General features: G+C 40.0%; 1 protein-coding gene across 16 annotated transcripts in view; it reads left to right on the top strand.

Moving 5' to 3' along the window:
• Nucleotides 1-18,916, top strand: part of TCF4 (transcription factor 4) — a 344,386-nt gene that overhangs the window by 165,147 nt on the left and 160,323 nt on the right. For all 16 annotated transcript variants that reach the window (XR_004427588.1, XM_033164645.1, XM_033164641.1 and 13 more), the window contains one exon: nt 12,018-12,082. Coding sequence is in view for 15 of the 16 variants with exons in the window: in XM_033164645.1 (XP_033020536.1) it covers nt 12,018-12,082 (65 nt within the window). In the remaining variant the exon portion in view is untranslated. The remainder of the gene's footprint in view (nt 1-12,017; nt 12,083-18,916) is intronic.

Here is an 18,916-nt window from a genome sequence, read left to right as displayed (position 1 = left end):
CCGGCTCTGTATTTGGCTTCACTGTCATGGCTACCATTCCATCAATGTCTACCTGCCACGAATCTCCCTAACCCTTTTTAAAACCATCTAAGCTAGTGGCTATCAATGCTTATTGTCCTCCTTCAATTCTGCTCCTTTCATTACTTCGGAGATCTGTAACTCAGTTGTTTTAAGATAGCTGTGCTTCCTTGTTGACTGAAAAGTCAGTTTCCAGATACTTAATCAAGCACCAGAAATATTGAGCAATGGCCTCTTGGCCTGCTGGCCCCTAACCAATGATGGGTAACTTTGTTTTTAATCCAGACGTTCCAGAGGCTTGAAAGAGCAGGTGCTTATTTCTGCATTTGAACTAGGCTTAAAAATACTGAGATTAAAGTAAGCTTCTTGTAATAAGTAGGTTTCTTGGACCAGTGTTCAACCATACTAAACTGAGATCAACGGTCCATGAAAGCCTTATGAGCAATGGTGCTACTCCAGGTTCTCCTGGATTTGCTTTTTACCCCTGAAATACAGCCCTTTCCAAGCACTTGCCCCCTTTCCGTTGCCTAATTGTCATGCTACTGGATTAATCACTTCCAGGGACCTGTCAGATATAAGAGACCATGGAAGTTTAGGCTCATGCTTTGGGTGATATTTTGAGACTTGGTGGGCTTGGCGTGTGAAATAAAGGGTGGTGAAATAAAGGATGGTGCTTAAATTGATCTCAGGACCTACAGTAGATGTAGATTTTTAAAAATCCTGTATTTGTTTGATGACTAAGCCTGAATCCATTGTGAACGGGTGTTTTTTTTGCCTGAAAGGCATATTTTATTTTATTTTCACTTTTACTGAGGCCAGTGGCAGCCTTCATCTCATTAGGCTCTCAGGGTGGCAATGCCGCAGTGGGGCCTTTTTGCATATGTACTTAGGGGGTTGTTTGGGTGTGTAATTGTTGAGAAGGTAATGTGTGTTTATTTATGGGTGTAAGTTTGGGCAAATGAGTGTTGGTATAGGTTGATTAAAATACATGTACAGTACCGTATATCGCGGCGTATAAGACGACTTTTTAATCCCGAAAAATCTTCTCTAAAGTCGGGGGTCGTCTTGTACGCCGGCAACATCATTGATGTAACGCGGAGTTCCGCCCCGCCACTGGCTGCGTGTGTGCGTGCGCCGTCTCAGCCGCCATGGAGCCTCTCCCCGCCACTCCAGCCACCGCTGCCGCTGCCTCAGCCGCCATGGAGGCCGCTGTGCGCTTGGGCGGCAAGCGTGGAGATCTCCTGTGCGGCGAGGGGGGAGGCTCTCTCCGCCGCTCCAGCCGCCTCAGCCGCCATGGAGGCCGCTGTGCGCTTGGGCGGCAAGCACGGAGAGCTCCTGTGCGGCGAGAGGGGAGGCTCTCCCCGCTGCTCCAGCCGCCGCCGCCACCTCAGCCACCATGGAGCCCGGGCTGGGTGAGTATACCCCAAACTCTGTTTTTTAACATGAAAAGTCGTCTTATACGCCCAGTCGCCTTATACGCCGCGATATACGGTATGTTAGTATACACAGAATGAGTGTGTTGAATAAATTGAATCATATTTTTGGATTTGATATATTTTCTTTTTATAAATGACTTTGCAACCTTTTCTTATGGAATCTGTATATACATACTTCAAATAAATACATACATATTTTCCTGAATATTTCCCCAACACCCCCCAGGCTTTCAAATCCTGAGATTTAGATGACTGGTGAAAATACATTTGTTACTTGTACACTCAGAGACCTGAAGCATTTCAGGTGTAAAATAAACTGTATTGTAGTGGATAATCAGGAACTCTCTGCTCCCAGACATTGGGACTGAGGTATAGAGTGCTACATGAGTGAAATCTGCTTGTTTATTGAGTTTATTTTGCCTAGAAAATGCAGACAAATTTAGAGATCAATCATGGTGGTAAAATATTTTTTAACCCAAGAAATAGACTTGCTTTCAAGGCTACCAAATAGTAACATATTTGTTTTGTTAAGCCTTAATTGAAGGACCATATTATATCTGTATTGTTTTCAGTTCCTGCATCTATTGAACGCATCACTATTTCCTGCCCAGGGTATTTATAACTATTTACTTACATTTTCTTTTTTTAAAATGGTGGTATTGTTCAAGCACAATTTAAGACTGTGACTCCCTAGTGTTCTTTGTGACACAAACAATATACTGGTATGTATGCTCTGTAAGCGTTGAGGTTGTTGATCCATTAGGAAACCTGATTTGTCAATGCTGGACAAATATTTATTGGTACTAACTTAAAAAAAAAATCAGTCTTCTAGAGGCATGAAAAATACTATACATTGCATTATGTAGTCCTTATGCATTAGTATCAGATATTAAGATTATAAACTGGCCGAGAGAGGAGTTTTTTTTTTAGGTGGGGGTGTCTTACCGTTATCATTGTATTAGATGTGGGGAAATAGTGTCCAGGAAGTAATTAATTTTTTGGTAAAAATTCTGCGCCACATTACACAGCACAAAGTTTTTCCAAGGTGGCTTATAATCATATTAAATCATTTTTAAGTAACACTGGTTTGCTCAGACTTTCATTGACCCAAAAGACTGGATCCTGTTTTACATACAGGTAGGTAGCCGTGTTGGTCTGCCAAGAACAAACTTAGTTGGTCTCTAAGGTGCTACTGGAAGGATTTTTTTTAAATTTTTAAATTTTTTATTTACATGTTTGAGTCTTCTGAATTTCTGCTCCGTATGCTTTTGTGTGTTTTTATACTGCTGTTTTGCTGGTTTTAAGTTGTGTTTCAGTTTCAACGTTTGTTTTTAGACTGTAGACCACTTAGGGATTTAAAAAATATTAAGCAGCTCATAAAAGTTTTTAAATAAATATTATCTAATACATTAAGACTGAAACAACAGCATAACACTCTTCAGAAAAGCAAGTTAATAGTATCACTTGTTTGTAAAATAAATAAATAAATCAGACATTGAGTGGTAGCAATTTAAAGTCCATCTTACCATTTTGTTCAAAGGCAGAATAGATTAAAGACTTCTAAGAAAACAGGAAAGAAGCAAAAAAAAAAAAAAAAACCTCTCATGACGGAGAGTTCCACAGATAAGGGGCCACAATGGAAAAGGTCCTGTCTCTTGCCCACACCATTAGTAAGTGAGACAAGGTCTGCTGTTGCAGATGATCTATATGATTAAGCTGATTAAAGGCACTGCTAGCCATTGCTACTGCCACAGATAGGTGAGTCCAGGAGGACACACAGAAACACCCCATCCCGAGATGTAAACGAGCCTAAAGAGAGGTCAACTCCATCCAGATTCCAGTACCAGTTCTAAAGTATCTTGCAAATATCAGTCCAGTGGGATAATTACACAGATGTTGTTCCATATTAGTGAACACCACATTTCTAAGTATATATTTTTACACAGTATGGACTCCCAGAGTACACAATACCATCAAGTCCTCCCCTCCGGAGGAAGAGAGGAGAACCTGCCCCGTTGTGTTATCATGGGGGGCTGTGTGGAGAGAGTCTCCTCCTTTAAATTCCTGGGAGTTTACCTTAGTGAGTACCTCACTTGGAAAATCAACATAACTCAGGTGGTCAGAAAGGCCCAACAGAGACTCCATTTCCTCAGGGTCTTGCGAAATAATAATGTTAAACAACAATTGATGAACTCCTTTTACCGGTCCACAATAGAAAGTATCCTTTCATATTGTATCACAGTGTGGTATGCTGGCCTGACAGCCATGGACAGAAAGTCTTTACAGATGGTGGTGAATACAGCACATGATATCATGGGCTGTCCCTTGAGTCCGCTAGATGACATCACAAGGGATTGTTGCCTTAGGAAAGCGAGAAAAATTCTCAGGGATGACTCACACCCCAGCCATCACCTCTTTAATCTTCTACCCTTGGGCAGGAGATATAGAAGTATAATCAGCCATACCAACAGGCTAAAAAATAGCTTCTATCTGTGGGCTGCTAGGCTGTTGAACGGAAAATAACATAGCACAATTGACTTGCGAGGTGGTGTGTGGTTTGATAAGAGATTGAGTGTTTTGGGGGGGAGGCTCGTTTAATTTCATTGTACACAGGTTGTACAATGACAATAAAGGTATTATTATTATTATTATTATTATTATTATTATTATTATTATTATTAAATTCAGCTAGGTTATATATACATGTGTAATTTGGCTTGAATTAAAGCATATATCATTTTATGTTTGCTGTTACTTACTGTATTTGTCTGTGTATAAGACGGTGCTTTTGGCTAAAAAAAAAGGCAACAATTGGGTGTCGTCTTATACACGGATAGTGAATGCAGGGGGGCGTGTGATTAATGGCAGCAGCAAGCAGGAGATTGGCAGCGGTGATTAGGCAGGCAATTGGCGGCTGTGGCGAGACGAGCAGGCGATTGGCGGCTGTGGCAAGTGGGCGGGTGGGCTGTTGGTGGTGGCGAGCGGGCAGACAATTGGCAGCTGCGGCAAGGTGTGCAATCGGCAGTGGCTGTGGCAAGTGATCAGCAGTGGCAGGCAGGCGGGTGAGTGATTGGTGGAAGTGACTTCCCCCACCCCACAAAAAAGCTAAACAACTTAATTTCTTAATTTTGGCTTTAAAAAATAGAGGTTGTCTTATACATGGGGGTGTCTTATACACAGAAAAATACGGTATATTTGCTTTTATTTCTCCACTATCAGAACTCTACTGGTTGGGTCTTCAGCTGGGCTTCTTCTATGTGACTAAGGTTGCCCCTTTTAATGTCTTCCATTTATTCTTCTTCATCTTCCTTCCTTCCTTCCTTCCTTTTTTATTTAATTCCATGTTCATTAACATGTGAAGCAGCCCTTCCCTCTTGCAAACTAGAAACTTTGCTAATGTTGCAGTATCAGTTTGATTTTAAAAAAGCAGTGGCAGCAGCACAATGACTTATTGATTATGCAGGAATAAACCACGACTGGGTAGACTGTTGAGAAGCAATAATGTGGATTAACCAGCTACCCACCCAAAATAATGAGCAAGTACTGTGTTACATGCACTTAGGTCAACAGTGTTCTGTGTTGGGTTTAACTTCAGGATTTCTCCAAGTGCTGTCTGTTCTGAAGGCTGTTTTGTGTGTGCGCTAAAGTACCCAAGTGGAAATTGGGGCAAAAGCATCTCGGGGGATAAGGCTCCAATCAGTGGCATGTTCTTGGACAGTTTTCACTTATTCCACACATGCCAATCTTGCAATGCCTCTATTATCTGTTTAAACCCGGATGCCCTCCAGATGCTGAACTACAGTGCCCATCGTCCCTGACTGTTGGCCATGCTGGCTGGGGCTCATAGGACTTGGAGTTAAGCGACATCTGGAGGGCCACACAATAGCCACCCCTTCTTTAAACGAATCAGGTCAACGCAGGAATTGTCACAGTCCTGTGCATGGTGTGAGGTGCATTGAATCAGCCTGACACCTGAAAAACTGCCCACCTGGAAGCATCCTTCTGTTAAGTGCAGCTTTAAGGCTTTCATTTCCTTTGTCTTCTGGTGGCTCTGCAAAACTGTACTATCTTCTGTTGTAATAGCACATTGCACTGGCACTGCAATGTCTCTTTAGAAACAATCAATCTTTATTGCATGTCAGTGTATATACTGAAGTCTTTCACTTTGTGAAAACACCAGCATTCTTCAGAGTTCGTTCTTCCTCCCCCCCCCCTCAATATCTCTGGAAAACCTGCAATTCCTGTAGCGCCTCTAAAGTTATTCTAATATCCTGTTGACTTGGGATGGTAAATACATTTGTTCAATTCAGATGTCACAAAACCTAATCTCTAAACCATGAATTGGAGAGCATGAGTGCACCATAGATTTGGGAGCTTCTTGTGTGCTGTTTCCCTCATCCAGTTTGTATTTAATATGAACCATAATTCACTCTGATGCCTGAATTGGGTAAACTGTGGTTAGAGGCAACCAAATCCCACTTCAGATCATGGTTTCCAGACATGTCCTGGTTACTGCTAATAGCAGTGGTTCCTCGGCAGGGTAGTGGAGGCACAGAGAATCTCCCAGTAGTGTTATGGGGATGTTGTGGAGTGAAGCAGGAAGGATGGAGGAATTCTAGGCTGCTGGTGGCTGGCCTGCTGGTGTCCCAGTGAGCTCAACACTGCAGCTCACTGCCTCCACCTCCTCCGTGAGCCACCGCTGGCTAACAGAGTGTGCTGATGGAGATGTAGTGATGAGCTTTGGTTAGAGCAAACAAGGAAACAGAGTAGGGAATCTTCATGTAAGAGCAGAGGGGCACCATGTGAATCTGCTGCAGATTCCTATTTCTTAAAACCATGGTTTGGTGATGTCTGCCTTAAGCCAGTGTTGGACTGAAATTAAGTTCTGTATCAAACAATTCCTGTGGCTTTCTGCAGTGCTGGATTTCTTTTGACAACCAGCTGCATTTGGTATCAGTAAAATACCAAGCTTTGGGCAACTTCTCTATTATTGCTGTGTGGTCCAAAAGGACAGTTAGCCTCTCTTGAGATGTGAGCTTTACCTACATGCTGGTGAATAAGTTTTTAGAGTTCAACATTTAGTAATCCTCTCTGGAGGGTAGGAGGGTCCTTTAGAGCAGTTCTGGGAGGTTTCTGCAATTGCAGGGGTGGGCAGTAAGAGAGGGCGAGCCTGTTCATGCAATATTGTGCTCACTGATTGATGTGGAAAAACCCCCAAAGTGCAATATGGGGGGAGTATGTACCTTTTTTGTCTATATGATATGTGATAGAAAAAAGAATGGAAATAATTCAGCTAAGCGGTTTTTTAAATGCACTTGGGCCATCATGTAGCCAGCTGCATATCTACACTCTTATTTTAATTGGAACCCTATAATTGGTAGTTGCTTTTTAAAATGGGATTGCCAGCCAGGACAAGATTGTCTCACTTTCCAAGCATGAGCCGCCCATGTATACCACCATAGCTATTCAAGTCTATGAGAGACGCTGAAGTTAAGCAAAAAAGAAAGGAAAGGAAAGGAAAAAACCTCCCCCACTTCTCTGTTCTACTTCGATGGGTTTTCATTTTTCAGTTCCTGGTGATTTTTATTTATAGTGGAACTCAGTGGAAAAAAAGGCAATGTCTTGCAGTAAAAATAAGAGCTTTGGCCCAGACAGAAGCAGTCCCCCAGCTGAGAAGTTCGCAATCCAAGCACATCAGAAGTTTGTTGACCATCATGGTTTCATCTAAAGCCAAACTGAAGCTGAAAACTCTACATCTGGGATAATTTGCAATTGTATCTGGATTTTGCAGCTTGAGCCCAAGTTTCTGAGAATTTTAAGATGTAAGATCAACATGAACACTGAAGCAAAATCCCTGACAACAATAGCTGCTCCTCCAGTCCCCTCAGCAGACAGAAAGGAGTTGCCCTGTGCCTTATTATTTTCCATGGCAGAGTAAAAACAAGGTGCCCTATCTTTCAGAGCAAAAGAAAAATGTTATGTGTGAGAGTTAGATGACTTGCATTTATTCTTTGCAAGTTGCTTAAATTTTCTACTTAATTCGATTAATTTTTCAAAGCGCACCATGGAGAGGCAACTGGCTTCTTCATTGACTGATTGGAAATCCTATACTGCTTCTCTTTTTCTCTGACTCTCTTGCTCTTTATTACAGTACATCTCAAATGCTTGCAAATGCATAGTAAGCAGTCAATTGAGTTCATTTTAGAGAGGCTTCCTTTTTATTTTTCGGGTGTTCATTGGGTGCACGGGTGTGGATTATGCCTTGGAGAAGAGCCTTGTCAGTTCAAAGCCTGCTTTTCTTTATATGTATTTTGACTGGAGTGTATTTATTTATTTTAAAAGGCATTAGTATTATTGATAATATATTTCCTACTCTGAAGACCACTACTTGCAAAATATATGTGTTATTGCTGCGAGTCAGCCTCTTGTTCGAAACCCTGCTTTTGATTGTCATGCTACCATCATGTAAAAATAGATCTTTTGTGTTAGCAATTGACATGCTATTGGTCTTCTTTGGTCAAAGGGAAGGGAAAAAGAAACAAATTAATCAGATATTTGACAAGATTTGTTATTGGCTGGAATTTCAATACTCTACCCTCCCCAGTTCATACCAAAAAAAAAAAAATACATATTAACGAGTACATTTGATTTTTTTATATTTAAAAAAGATGGACAGCAGTACTCCGTGCAGTAAAAGACTTGAGCGATTAATGCTACCCTTATGCCTCTTTTGAGTAGTTGTAGCCATGGGGCTTGGCACTTCCACCATTGTCTTCGTGCCAAAAAATATCCGCAGCGACTGCCGCATTCTAGTACAGGAGGGTTGAGTTGAAAATTCCGCAGTGAATGCGTCGAGTTTCTACATTGCTGTAGACTTGCTTTCTTTTTAAAACAGATGCCCCCCTCCCAATCCATTTAAAAATAATCATTTGTACCACCCCAGTTAAGAAATATACATTCTGGATTGCTGGGTTTCAGCAGCACCTGAGAATGTTGCAATATTGTAAAGTAAGCATAGAAATTCTGGTTGATCTTTCTTTAAAAACAAAAAAAACCATGCACACAAATAGTTACTTAAAGAGCCTACTCTAGCATATTATCAACACTCTTTCAAATTTTATTATCTGAAACAAATATGCCAGTGAATTTTAAACAGAAAATCAACATAAAGAGTGCAGCTAATTTTAAATGGACAGGTTTTTTTGGGTTTTTTTAACAAATGATTTTTTCCCCTTCCACAAAACGAAATGCCATTTACAAAAAAAATCTGTTAGTTCCATAATGACAATTGATAGCAAATATATACAAGCACAGAAACACATGGATACCCAAGCACGCACTCGTCTCCAAAGGGTTTCTTGTAAATTTTGATTATTTTGTTCTTAACTGGGAGGAATTTGGTTGGATTGGAGAGCAAAAATAAAGATGTAATGAAAGTTAAAGGCTTACACTATTAGAATGAAATGTGTTCACTCATGATCTCCAAAGCTATCTATTTGGTGGTAAAAGTGGATGCTACAGATGAAATCTTTACAAGGAGCATAATCCTAAAAAAAAAAAGTCAATCTCCTGCTGGTTGCTATGTCTCTTTGGTACCTCACAGGCTTCGACAGAGTCCTGGACGAGTGCCCATTGATGTCATGGAAACACTCAAATTACTGAGAATGATTCATGTCTGTGCTGTTCTCTTATCCTCCCCCACACAAATAGAAGTAGATTTTTAACCCTGACAACTTGTAATTTGCAGTGCGTTTATTTTTGTATCTGGATAAATATTTTTTAACAACTGAAATTAAAACAAGGGCAGCCTGTGACTGATATGATAGTAAGGAGGCGGACAGGTATTCACATGCAGCAAATAGAAATGCTTGCTGGGCTCTTTGTACAATAAGGTTGCGATTGTTGGCTTTATTCCTCTGCCCCTCACCCCAACATTAAATTTTATTGCTTCAGTTCACCTAGTAGATTCACCTAGTAATGAAGTTCTCCTTACAAGTGCAATGTGGAGTAAAAGCTACACTGCACCTATTCCTTTCAAGACCCCTGTCCACCTTGCCCCCTGTTTTGTGTCTTGTTAACTCAGTATTTGATTTGGTCGTGGCTACGACTATATTACTACCATCCTTTGTATTAATTGCACATGGTACTGACTTTAAGTCATGAACTCAGTTTAAGAAATATTGCTTTCTTGGTCTGTAGACAAATTCATTCTGTAGTGTTGGTTCTGTTTTCTGCCAAGGCACAGATGATTCAAGAACAGGTTACAAGATCTTACTTTTTCTGGCCGTATAATGAGTTCAGTCTATGGAGATATTCTGCTGTAAATGCTCCATTGAAAGTGGCAGACTAAATGGGAGCACAGTTGCGTGTTCATGTAACTCCTATTCCTTTCCAATACGAGAGACACCCCCCCCCCCCCGGCGAGTGTGCCCTGTATTTCTAAACAGGGTAACTGAATACAAATAATTTCATATGTGCATGTTAACATCTGCAGATGCAATTTTAAGAGCTTGTAGAATAAGCACAACCGCAATTTGTCAGTGTGACTTTATTTTATATCATAAAGTCACATAACTTAGGCACTGTTTTTATTGAAGCCTAGCTATATTCAGCAAATATTAAATAGTGCCTTACATGTATTTAATTAAGTGAAGACTAGATTTTTCGACATGCATTCAACACTGTCTCTGGGAAATGAAATAGCAGATTCTTAATGTACTTTATTCAATATTTTAAGTGCAAAAAGTAAGCATTTTCTTTTTCATTGCTTATGATTCTGTGAAATTCAGAATGAGTATTATATTCTCAAATCAAATTCTTTAAACCACAGGCACATTTGCAAAGGACATGTCTTTGATAGTGATAATAATTAAATGATTCATTTGCAGGGGTAATGTACTGTAATATGTATAGTCAGTTATTGCGATTTATTATATGCTTGGTTGGGAAAACAACCTGAACTCTGCATTACGTTAGATCTGTACACGCGAGTGTCATTATTGTTGACCACCCATTGGTAAATCATACATGAATCAAATGTAGTTGATATCCAATCACATTGTGTTATATGTGGTTCTTGCTGTACTAAACCATTTAATCTTATCTCTGGTGATCTTGTATGATCCCCATAATTGCAGATATGCCCTTGCCCATTTTATCTTAATCTGTAACTTCCTCGCTATAGTAGTCTTAATCACTTGGGTGGTTTTCATGCCATCTCTTTGATATCAGCACCCATATTGTTCTATGTTTCCCTGGTGGAACAGGGCTATTAGGGTTTAATGTTTTTCACCAGTCAAATCCCACACCCCCTACCCACCCTAGGTTTTTTAATGTTCACCTTTACATTTGGAAACTCTTTTCTTACTGAAGTAACAAGAACTATTTTTGACTATGTCATGTGCAGTTAGTGTTCTAAAGGAAATCAAAGGAGCATATAAGGGAATCAAATTAGGTACTTAGAGCTGGCACAGAAACCCAGCACTCTATTCAAATCTTTTGCAGTTCTGAGGCAGCTGAAACGCTGGTAGGAAGCGATGTTTTTTGATCCAAATTTTTCTTTCCTGAGTGTAACTGCCGAGCTCAGGTCATTCGCTAGGGAATTACACTGGGAAAGAGTGAGAAGAATCAGACTTCTGAAAGGTTTCTTTGCTAAATTCACCATCTGGAGAGCTTCTGATTGATTACCTCTGACCTCACTGGTGACTGCAGTGTAATCAGTGAGAATTATTATGGTCAGGTCATGACACGGTAACCTTCCTGCTGTGTACGTAAAAATAAATTTACTCAGATTTTAGGGAAGGGGTGAAAGGGAAGAGGAAAGGAGAGTTGTTTGCTTCTTGAGAGAGGTTGCGGATCCTGTTTCAGGGTTTTAGGAAGCATGAGTGACATTTGGAATGAGAACAGGGCATTTATTTTCTTTTTTTCATCATACCAAATCTTGAAGGTGACTTACAACACAGTCCCCCAAGAACTTCTTTTTCACTAGCCTTGTGGAAATGAATGACAGTTGTGTCAGTAGGCCTATCTAGTTATGTCATTATGAAGGGCACCAGAGGGCCAAACTAGATAAGACCATGATGGACTGCCCTTAATTTTGTTTTGCTTTTCAGTTTAAAGCAACCATGAAGCATCCTTCCGAATTGTATCTTTGCTATAGCCCTGTAAAGCTTATTCTTTCCCCAATACCACCAGTCTAGGCCCCGCCCCAACCTGCTGGGTGTCCCATACAATGGAATGTCAAGTAGCCCCCAGACTAAACTCTGTGATGAAGCCTTTTAATGAGTGGGAACTATTCCCCATATAATAATCATTCCCCATATAACTATTCCCCATATAATAAGTTTGGGCAAATGGAGTATTTTCTATGGAGGGTGGATTATAGTTCTGAAATGAATTTTGTTCCATTCCAGGATTGTAGAAGTTGAACCTGAAGAAAAGGGATAGAAAGAGTAACCCAATATAGTCTGCTATAAAGAAAATAATTATGCAGTATATTACTTATAGAAATGCATATGTCAGCTAACACTACTTTCTCTGTTGTTGTTTTTTTTAAAAAAACAGGTAAATCAGAAAGGGGCTCCTATTCATCATATGGGCGAGACTCAAACTTACAGGGTTGCCACCAGGTAAGAACCAACCATGATATGGGAAAATATACGGTCTTATGATTTATCCCAAACATGATTTTTGCGGATTATGTAGTCTCAGTCTTGCTTTCTGAGGATGCCAGATGGTTTGCAAAGGGGTCTTTAACAAAATTTAATTTGTGTTTGAAAATGTAGATGTTAAGACATTTGTCCAGTTTCTTCTGATTACTGTCTGTGGATTTCTATTAGTAACTTATTCAATATCCTAGTATCATGTTGGTAGAGTATTGATCAACCTCCTTCAGTACCGTTTTCAACATGACAATTCCTGACTAATGGCACAACTTAAGGAATTGTAAAGGGAGAGCACCGACGGAGGATGTGTAAGACCCTTGCTTTGGATGGCTATTGCAATAAATTACAGTTTTCATAGAGTCTGTATGATGTTGTGTGAAAACAGGGTTGTATTGAAGGATAAAAATGTCTGAGAAAATATGATTTGTTGTCCCTTTTTGTTTCTGAATTGTTTTTGGCTGGAAGTCAAGGCCAGCAGGCTAACAGCAAAACCGTCTCAAGGGAAGCATGCGCAAGCTAGAAAAATAAGAGTAGTTTAATTAAATAATAAAATGCCAATGTAATACAAAGGTATAGCATGTGTGTATTTGTGCCTCTGAACACTCCACATTTGCATACTTCTGACTCTCCAGAGAGCGCCTTAGTCTAAAATTGCTATCAATAGCCAAACGTTTAAGCTCCTTTCAAGCCAAGTGATAAAAAAAAGATGCTGCAATATAATTTCACCATTCATTTCTCTCTCTTCGAACCTTTGCTTGCTTGCTTTCTTTCTTTCTTTCTTTCTTTCTTTCTTTCTTTCTTTCTTTCTTTCTTTCTGAAGCAGTAGTTACTCAATTTTGAAAACTACAGAGAGGGATTAATACCCTCTTTTTAATATCCAAACTTTACAGAGTTTTAACTCAGCTAGCAAAAGAAGCATGCTATTTCTCTTGTTGAAGGGGGGTATGTGTTCCCCCACCCCTTTTATCCTTTTAATATGGACAAGTCCCTTAGTGATATGGGGGGAACAATGTGGGATTTTGAGGCTGCGGGTTGCTACTCTGTTTAATTAAGCATAGAAAAATATAAACAATTCAAGTAATTAAATAGGATCTTGCCTTGAAAAGTACACACACTTAGTATTAGTGTATCCTTAGAGCTGGCATTCCATTGCCTTCTTGCATCTGTTAGCTTTTTCGAGTTTTGACTTCCCAGCCTACTCAGATAAGCCATCAGTTCTGTCCAGATCTGTAGCCAGAGATTTGTGGAAATGAGACATGAGAGTGGCTGGGACAAGAACTTAAGGGCTGCATGTGTTATCAAGTGCAATTCACCCCACTTTTTTTTCTGGGAGGAATTCCACAGAAAAGTAAATTTACAGCCATTCCAGGGCAACGGAAACATCTTTGGAATGCGGCTGCAAGTGCTCAGAGCAGATAGCTTAGGCAATGAACAGCTTAGTGCTGTGTCTCTAGTGTAAAGCTTTCAATTCCTGTGGAAGGCCTGTTCCTGTGTATCTGGTTTCTGAGGGTCAAGGCAGAGGTTGTTCTAAGTGAGAGAGGAGGAGGTTGACCACATGCTTCCTTTTTGCAGGTGGTGGTGGAACAAACTGCAATTTTCAGAGGGGCCCTCTTTGTTGGCTGGGGAAGTAGTCTTATGTGATTTTGGACAGCTTTATGTGTGATTCTGTAGCTAATAATAATTTATACTGGTTCCTTATTATAAGCAACAAGATTTCCCTGCCGACTTTAGTTAGAGCAAAGTCCCCTTAAGCTGTGAAATTTTCATTCAAGCTGCCTGAGACTTTAGATACTTCATGGAAAAAGAAAATAGCTTTTCCTTTTGTTTCAAGCAAAAAAAGTAGAAAGAAAGCTCACTGGGTGCATTTTTCATATTCAACCTCCTGACTATTCCTATAACAGTCCTTTGATTCATTTCAAGGCTCTGGCGAATACTTTACTTATTTAAAATTATTCCATGCTCATTATAGGTTAGAGTTTGCTGTAGTGCCACCATCAGTACCGTCACTGATCCTGCATGTTTATTTAGCTGTGTTACAGTTCCTTTGTGTCCAGATATATGATGCTGTTGCAAATCTGTCTAACAATAAATGCCTACGCGTAATGCTCAGCAAAAGTAAAAGTCATCCTGTGAATGAAATACACCTACCTATAGAAAGTAGGTTTGTCTCCCGAAGGATATATCTGCTTGGAAGATACTATGTTTGGCCATGTGGATTCCCAGCCAGTCATTTCAAAATTGCTGCCTTGTTTCCTTATCGTTGCCTTGTGAGTTTGAATAAAGCATTGGGTTTTTTCCTCCCCATTTTACGCCCCCCGCCATCTCCTTTAATCACCCCAAAGCGCTTTGCTCCCCCCTGTAATGGAAATAGAAAATTAGGATTTCCCAATGTTCATCCATTTCTGCTCACCAACCCTGTTTTATTTGCTCCCCCTCCATTATAATAACCTTTGAGCTGACCACTGAAAGTCCTGTCATTTCTCACAGACCAATACACAACTTCTTCTCTTGAAATAAATAGATAAATAAATACTCAGCTGACTAATTCTGTCTTCATCTTAAGAAATTGCTCTATAAATCAGTGGAAACCGATGATGTCCATATCTAACAGCCATGTTATTCATAACTTTTCCACGGTGGTACTGTTACTTAATGTTCTTGTGTACAGTTTTGTAAAGTCCAGTTGCAGGCAGCCCTAATCCTTGAAACAGATGCTTGAGCGCACCTACCTAGTTCTGATTGTCCTCAAAATAAGGAAGTGGCTGGACATTTTTTGACAATGCCGATTTACATTTGAAAGGAACACAGATTCAAACATTCCTGGAAAAATGCCAGGGGAGGTGGGTGAAGAACAATAATCCAAGAATAGTGATTACCTGCTATGAAACACAGAAAACAAACTCTTAGCCAAGTAAAATAGCAAGGTCAAGCTCGGTCAACGGTCATGGAGGTAAATGACTGATCCCAACAAAGAAGATGGGCAGAAAAAAAAACATAGGAATTGAAAGTTCAAGGTTTTGATGTTATCATACGAAGCAATATGTAACTTGGGACCAGGGTTTCTGAGGGATCATCCTATTCCCTAAATCTCAGCCCCAGTGATGATAATCATCTGGGGGGCCCTTGGGGTTCCACATAAGCTGGAGACTTGCCCTGTGACTGTTAAGACTAGAGCCTTTTGCATAGTGGCCCTTGCATTTTGGAATCTGCTTCCCCTTGAAATTAGATAGGCAACAGCAATCTGTACTTTTTGTCATATTCTGGACACTTGTTTTGTTTCTACATACCTGTAAGGTTTCTGTGGTGGCTTCTCACGAGTAAAGAGTCCTGACTCTGGATCCTCTTATTTACATTATTTATTGTACAACTATATACATTGAGGAGCTCAAAAGTCTGTGACCGTCTTAGTCACTCTCAGATCCCAGAAGTGGCGCTTTTCAAGAGCGCCCCCAACAAAAGAACTTGGGCACCCCAAGTCTCCTCCTCCCATCCCCGCGTTTCACCCCTCTACGCAATTGGGGCGACGGAACTGCCATTGCCCCTTCCTCCACTGAGCCGCTTGGTCGGGGTTGGGAACCTGGAGCATCCCACAGCCCCTTCCCCATGGAGCTCTCTTCCTGCCTGTTGCTCCCGCAGGATGTCCCCCTGCTGCTCTGGTGGTGTTTGGAACCTTCAACCTCGCAGAGCCTTTCCACCACCCCGCAGGGCTCTGATGGTTCCCTGATAATACCTTCCCAGAAAGACAGGCCTTTTCACTGATAAGAATTCATTGGGGTTTTGTAAAAAATGAAAATGAATTTACATTGTTGTATTGTTTGCAATATTCAACTGTTTGGGTTTTTTGTATTTACTGCTAGCTGAATATTGTAAGAAGTTTTCTGAAGGCTTTTTTCTTTTTACGTTTTGCTTTGAAAAACAGAGTATAAGTTCTTAAATAAATAAAAGTTTTTTCGGTCATGCTTGAAAGTGGTTAGCGTTAGCCGAGGGCAACTAGGGCCAGATCCAAGTGCTGATGTATTTTTAGCGGGTTGCTAAAGGCCTATCAAATTTTACTCAAAATGTGGTTATGCAGTTCTACACATCAATAAAATGATGTTTATTTTTGAACTATAAGAAGCAAGAGATGTTGCATACTTTAAGAACATGAGATGAGTCCTGCTGGACCAGGTGAAATGAATATTGTTTCCATCCGTATTTATTTTATTTCTTATTATATACCCCATGTACATGTATACAAAGTAGCTTATAATCACCAATAAAAATAAAGTCCACCTGATAATAAAATATAAACATGCAGAATATACAGTCAACTGCCTGCTAGAGGACCATGGGCAGGGCATGAAGCCATTATCCCATTGTTCGTCCCTCAAGTGCTCCACTCCTGAAATGGGGGTTTCATTTAGCTACTGTGACTGATGCTCCGTCTGTCCTCCATTAATGTATAATCCTCTCTTTAAGGCATTTGTGCCATCCACCATCGCATGATAGCAAATTCCCTAACTCTCTGTTTATTTAGACCTTTATGCCCAGGGAGGATGTTACTTGGTCGTTCACCACAACTGAAAAGGCCCTTTCTTGGGGCACCATCCACCGAACCTCTGAAGGTGGGGCTGCCTAGAGAAGGACCTCAGAAGATGACCTCAGTATGCGGGCAAGTTCTTGTGAACTATATATGGCCTTAATGGTTAGCACTGGAGCTTTGAATTTTGCTTAGAAAATATACAGTACTCAAAATATTTACTGTTAGCCAATAAATCGTTTTTATCATCAATCTTTTGGAGGAAAGGTACTAATGTTGTAACCCTATACCCACGTACCTCCATGTGTAGGATTCTGCCATAAATTATTTAATATTTTTGAACCATTCATTGACAACCTGTCTACCAAGTGAAATGTTTAGGGAAAGCAGAAAGTTCATGGACGGTGCAGGAGCTATCAATATATTTATTTTAACATCCTGTTACTAAAATACAACAAAACTTCATTATAGCAAAATATAGTCAAGAAATAACTATTTTTGCAGAGTGAGAGGCTGCCTGCCGTCTTCGATTTGTTGCGAAATGTTCAAGCAGAGATTAAAGGAGGCTTATAAATGGAAAAATTTGACAGGACCTGAAAGGTGAATGGAAATTACTCTCATTAAAGCTAAGAAGTCTGACCCTTTATTTGTAGATATGAGTGCCCAAACAAATATCACCAGATGCTTACAGCAAAAAAAACAAAAACAAAAACAAAGCGAAATAAAAATCCCAAAACAAAAACCAGCTTCTTACATTCTCTTTTTCTACTTTTTGTGAGTGAGTCACTAAAACTATTGCAGGCAAATAAGTTCTTTTCTTGCTGAGAGATCACGACGTCAGTGCATCAATATCTATTGCACCTCTTTCCCCCATGGCATACAAACTTAGGAAGCACTATGCTCTAAGCAACATGAGACGTTCTCTTATTTGTGGTACATGGACAACCGTCACCACTTAATGGTTTGTGTTCATACTAGCAGGTGGCACTGGATGAGCAGGGATGACATAATCTGATTACATCAATGGTTTGTGCTGGTCACTGGAAACTACTGCACAGACATCTTGCACTCATGCAGTGGCCTTGGCAGTATGCATATCAGTGCCTTTCGCTCTTATTCACCTATCAACAGCAGGGATCAAGTAGTGCACCTTTTCCTTCCATTGTGTACTACCACTGAGCTTTCTCAGTGTTTTGCCTTCAGTTTTGTTCAGAACTCATCACCAACAGTCAAGCAATAACTACTTGTAGAATCATGGAATTGTAGAGTTGAAAGGGACCCTGAGGGTCATCTAGTCCAACCCCCTGCAATACAGGAATCTCAACTAGATCATGCATGGCAGATGGCTATCCAACCTCTGCTTTAAAAACTCCAAGGAAGGAGAGCCCACCCCCTCTCGTATACTGGGAATGAGGTTGTACACAGAGCAGAAATTAATCATAATAAGGCTATAGAAATGCAGTGTAGTGGTACCTTGGTTTAAGAACAGCTTAGTTCATGATCAAGTTGGATTAAGAACACTGCAAACCCAGAAGTAGGTGTTTTGGTTTGTGAACTTTGCCTTGGAAGCAGAACATGTTCTGCTTCCTGTTGAGTGTGTTCCATTTGTAAATTGAGTCCCCCGCTGCTATGGGAAAGCACGCCTTGGTTTAAGAACACTTTGGTTTAAGAACGGACTTCCGGAACGGATTAAGTTCGTAAACCAAGGTACCACTGTATGCTACTTCAGAATACTTCAGAATTTAGGTGGTTGATAACACTTTATGTAAAAAAAGCAAAAAACAAAACAAAACAAAACACCCTATGCAAATAGAAAACTCGGGACAAATGAAAAACTAAGAGAGAAAGGTTTCAGCCCCACTCTTTGCCTGCTTTCTATTTTCAGGGAGATATTTTATGTTAGGCAGTTTATATACTGCATTTTCCGTAAATAATTCTGTACTGAAATGATTCACAGGAAATAAGCAATCTATAATAACAGTACATAATCGTTATGGAAGTTATAATATCACTGCAGTGTAATACTAGCAATACAGTACAACAATTATTTCATTTTACATGCATCAAAAAGTGAACATAAAGCTTCCCGATAAGTTAATTTGGAATATTTATCATTGAGGAACATTTATAAATATGATCCACTTGGTGTTAAAAATGCATTGTTCGGTATTTCAGTTAAACATTCAGATACTACCATTTAAAACAGCAAATTTATAATTATTATAGTCACTGTGTATACGTATTTTGATTATTTACTGTATTAACTTCGTTATTTGCAA

The sequence above is a fragment of the Lacerta agilis genome, chromosome 11 (assembly GCF_009819535.1).
Source record: "Lacerta agilis isolate rLacAgi1 chromosome 11, rLacAgi1.pri, whole genome shotgun sequence".
Lineage (NCBI taxonomy): Eukaryota > Metazoa > Chordata > Lepidosauria > Squamata > Lacertidae > Lacerta > Lacerta agilis.
This window is presented reverse-complemented; position numbering and strand designations above follow the sequence as displayed.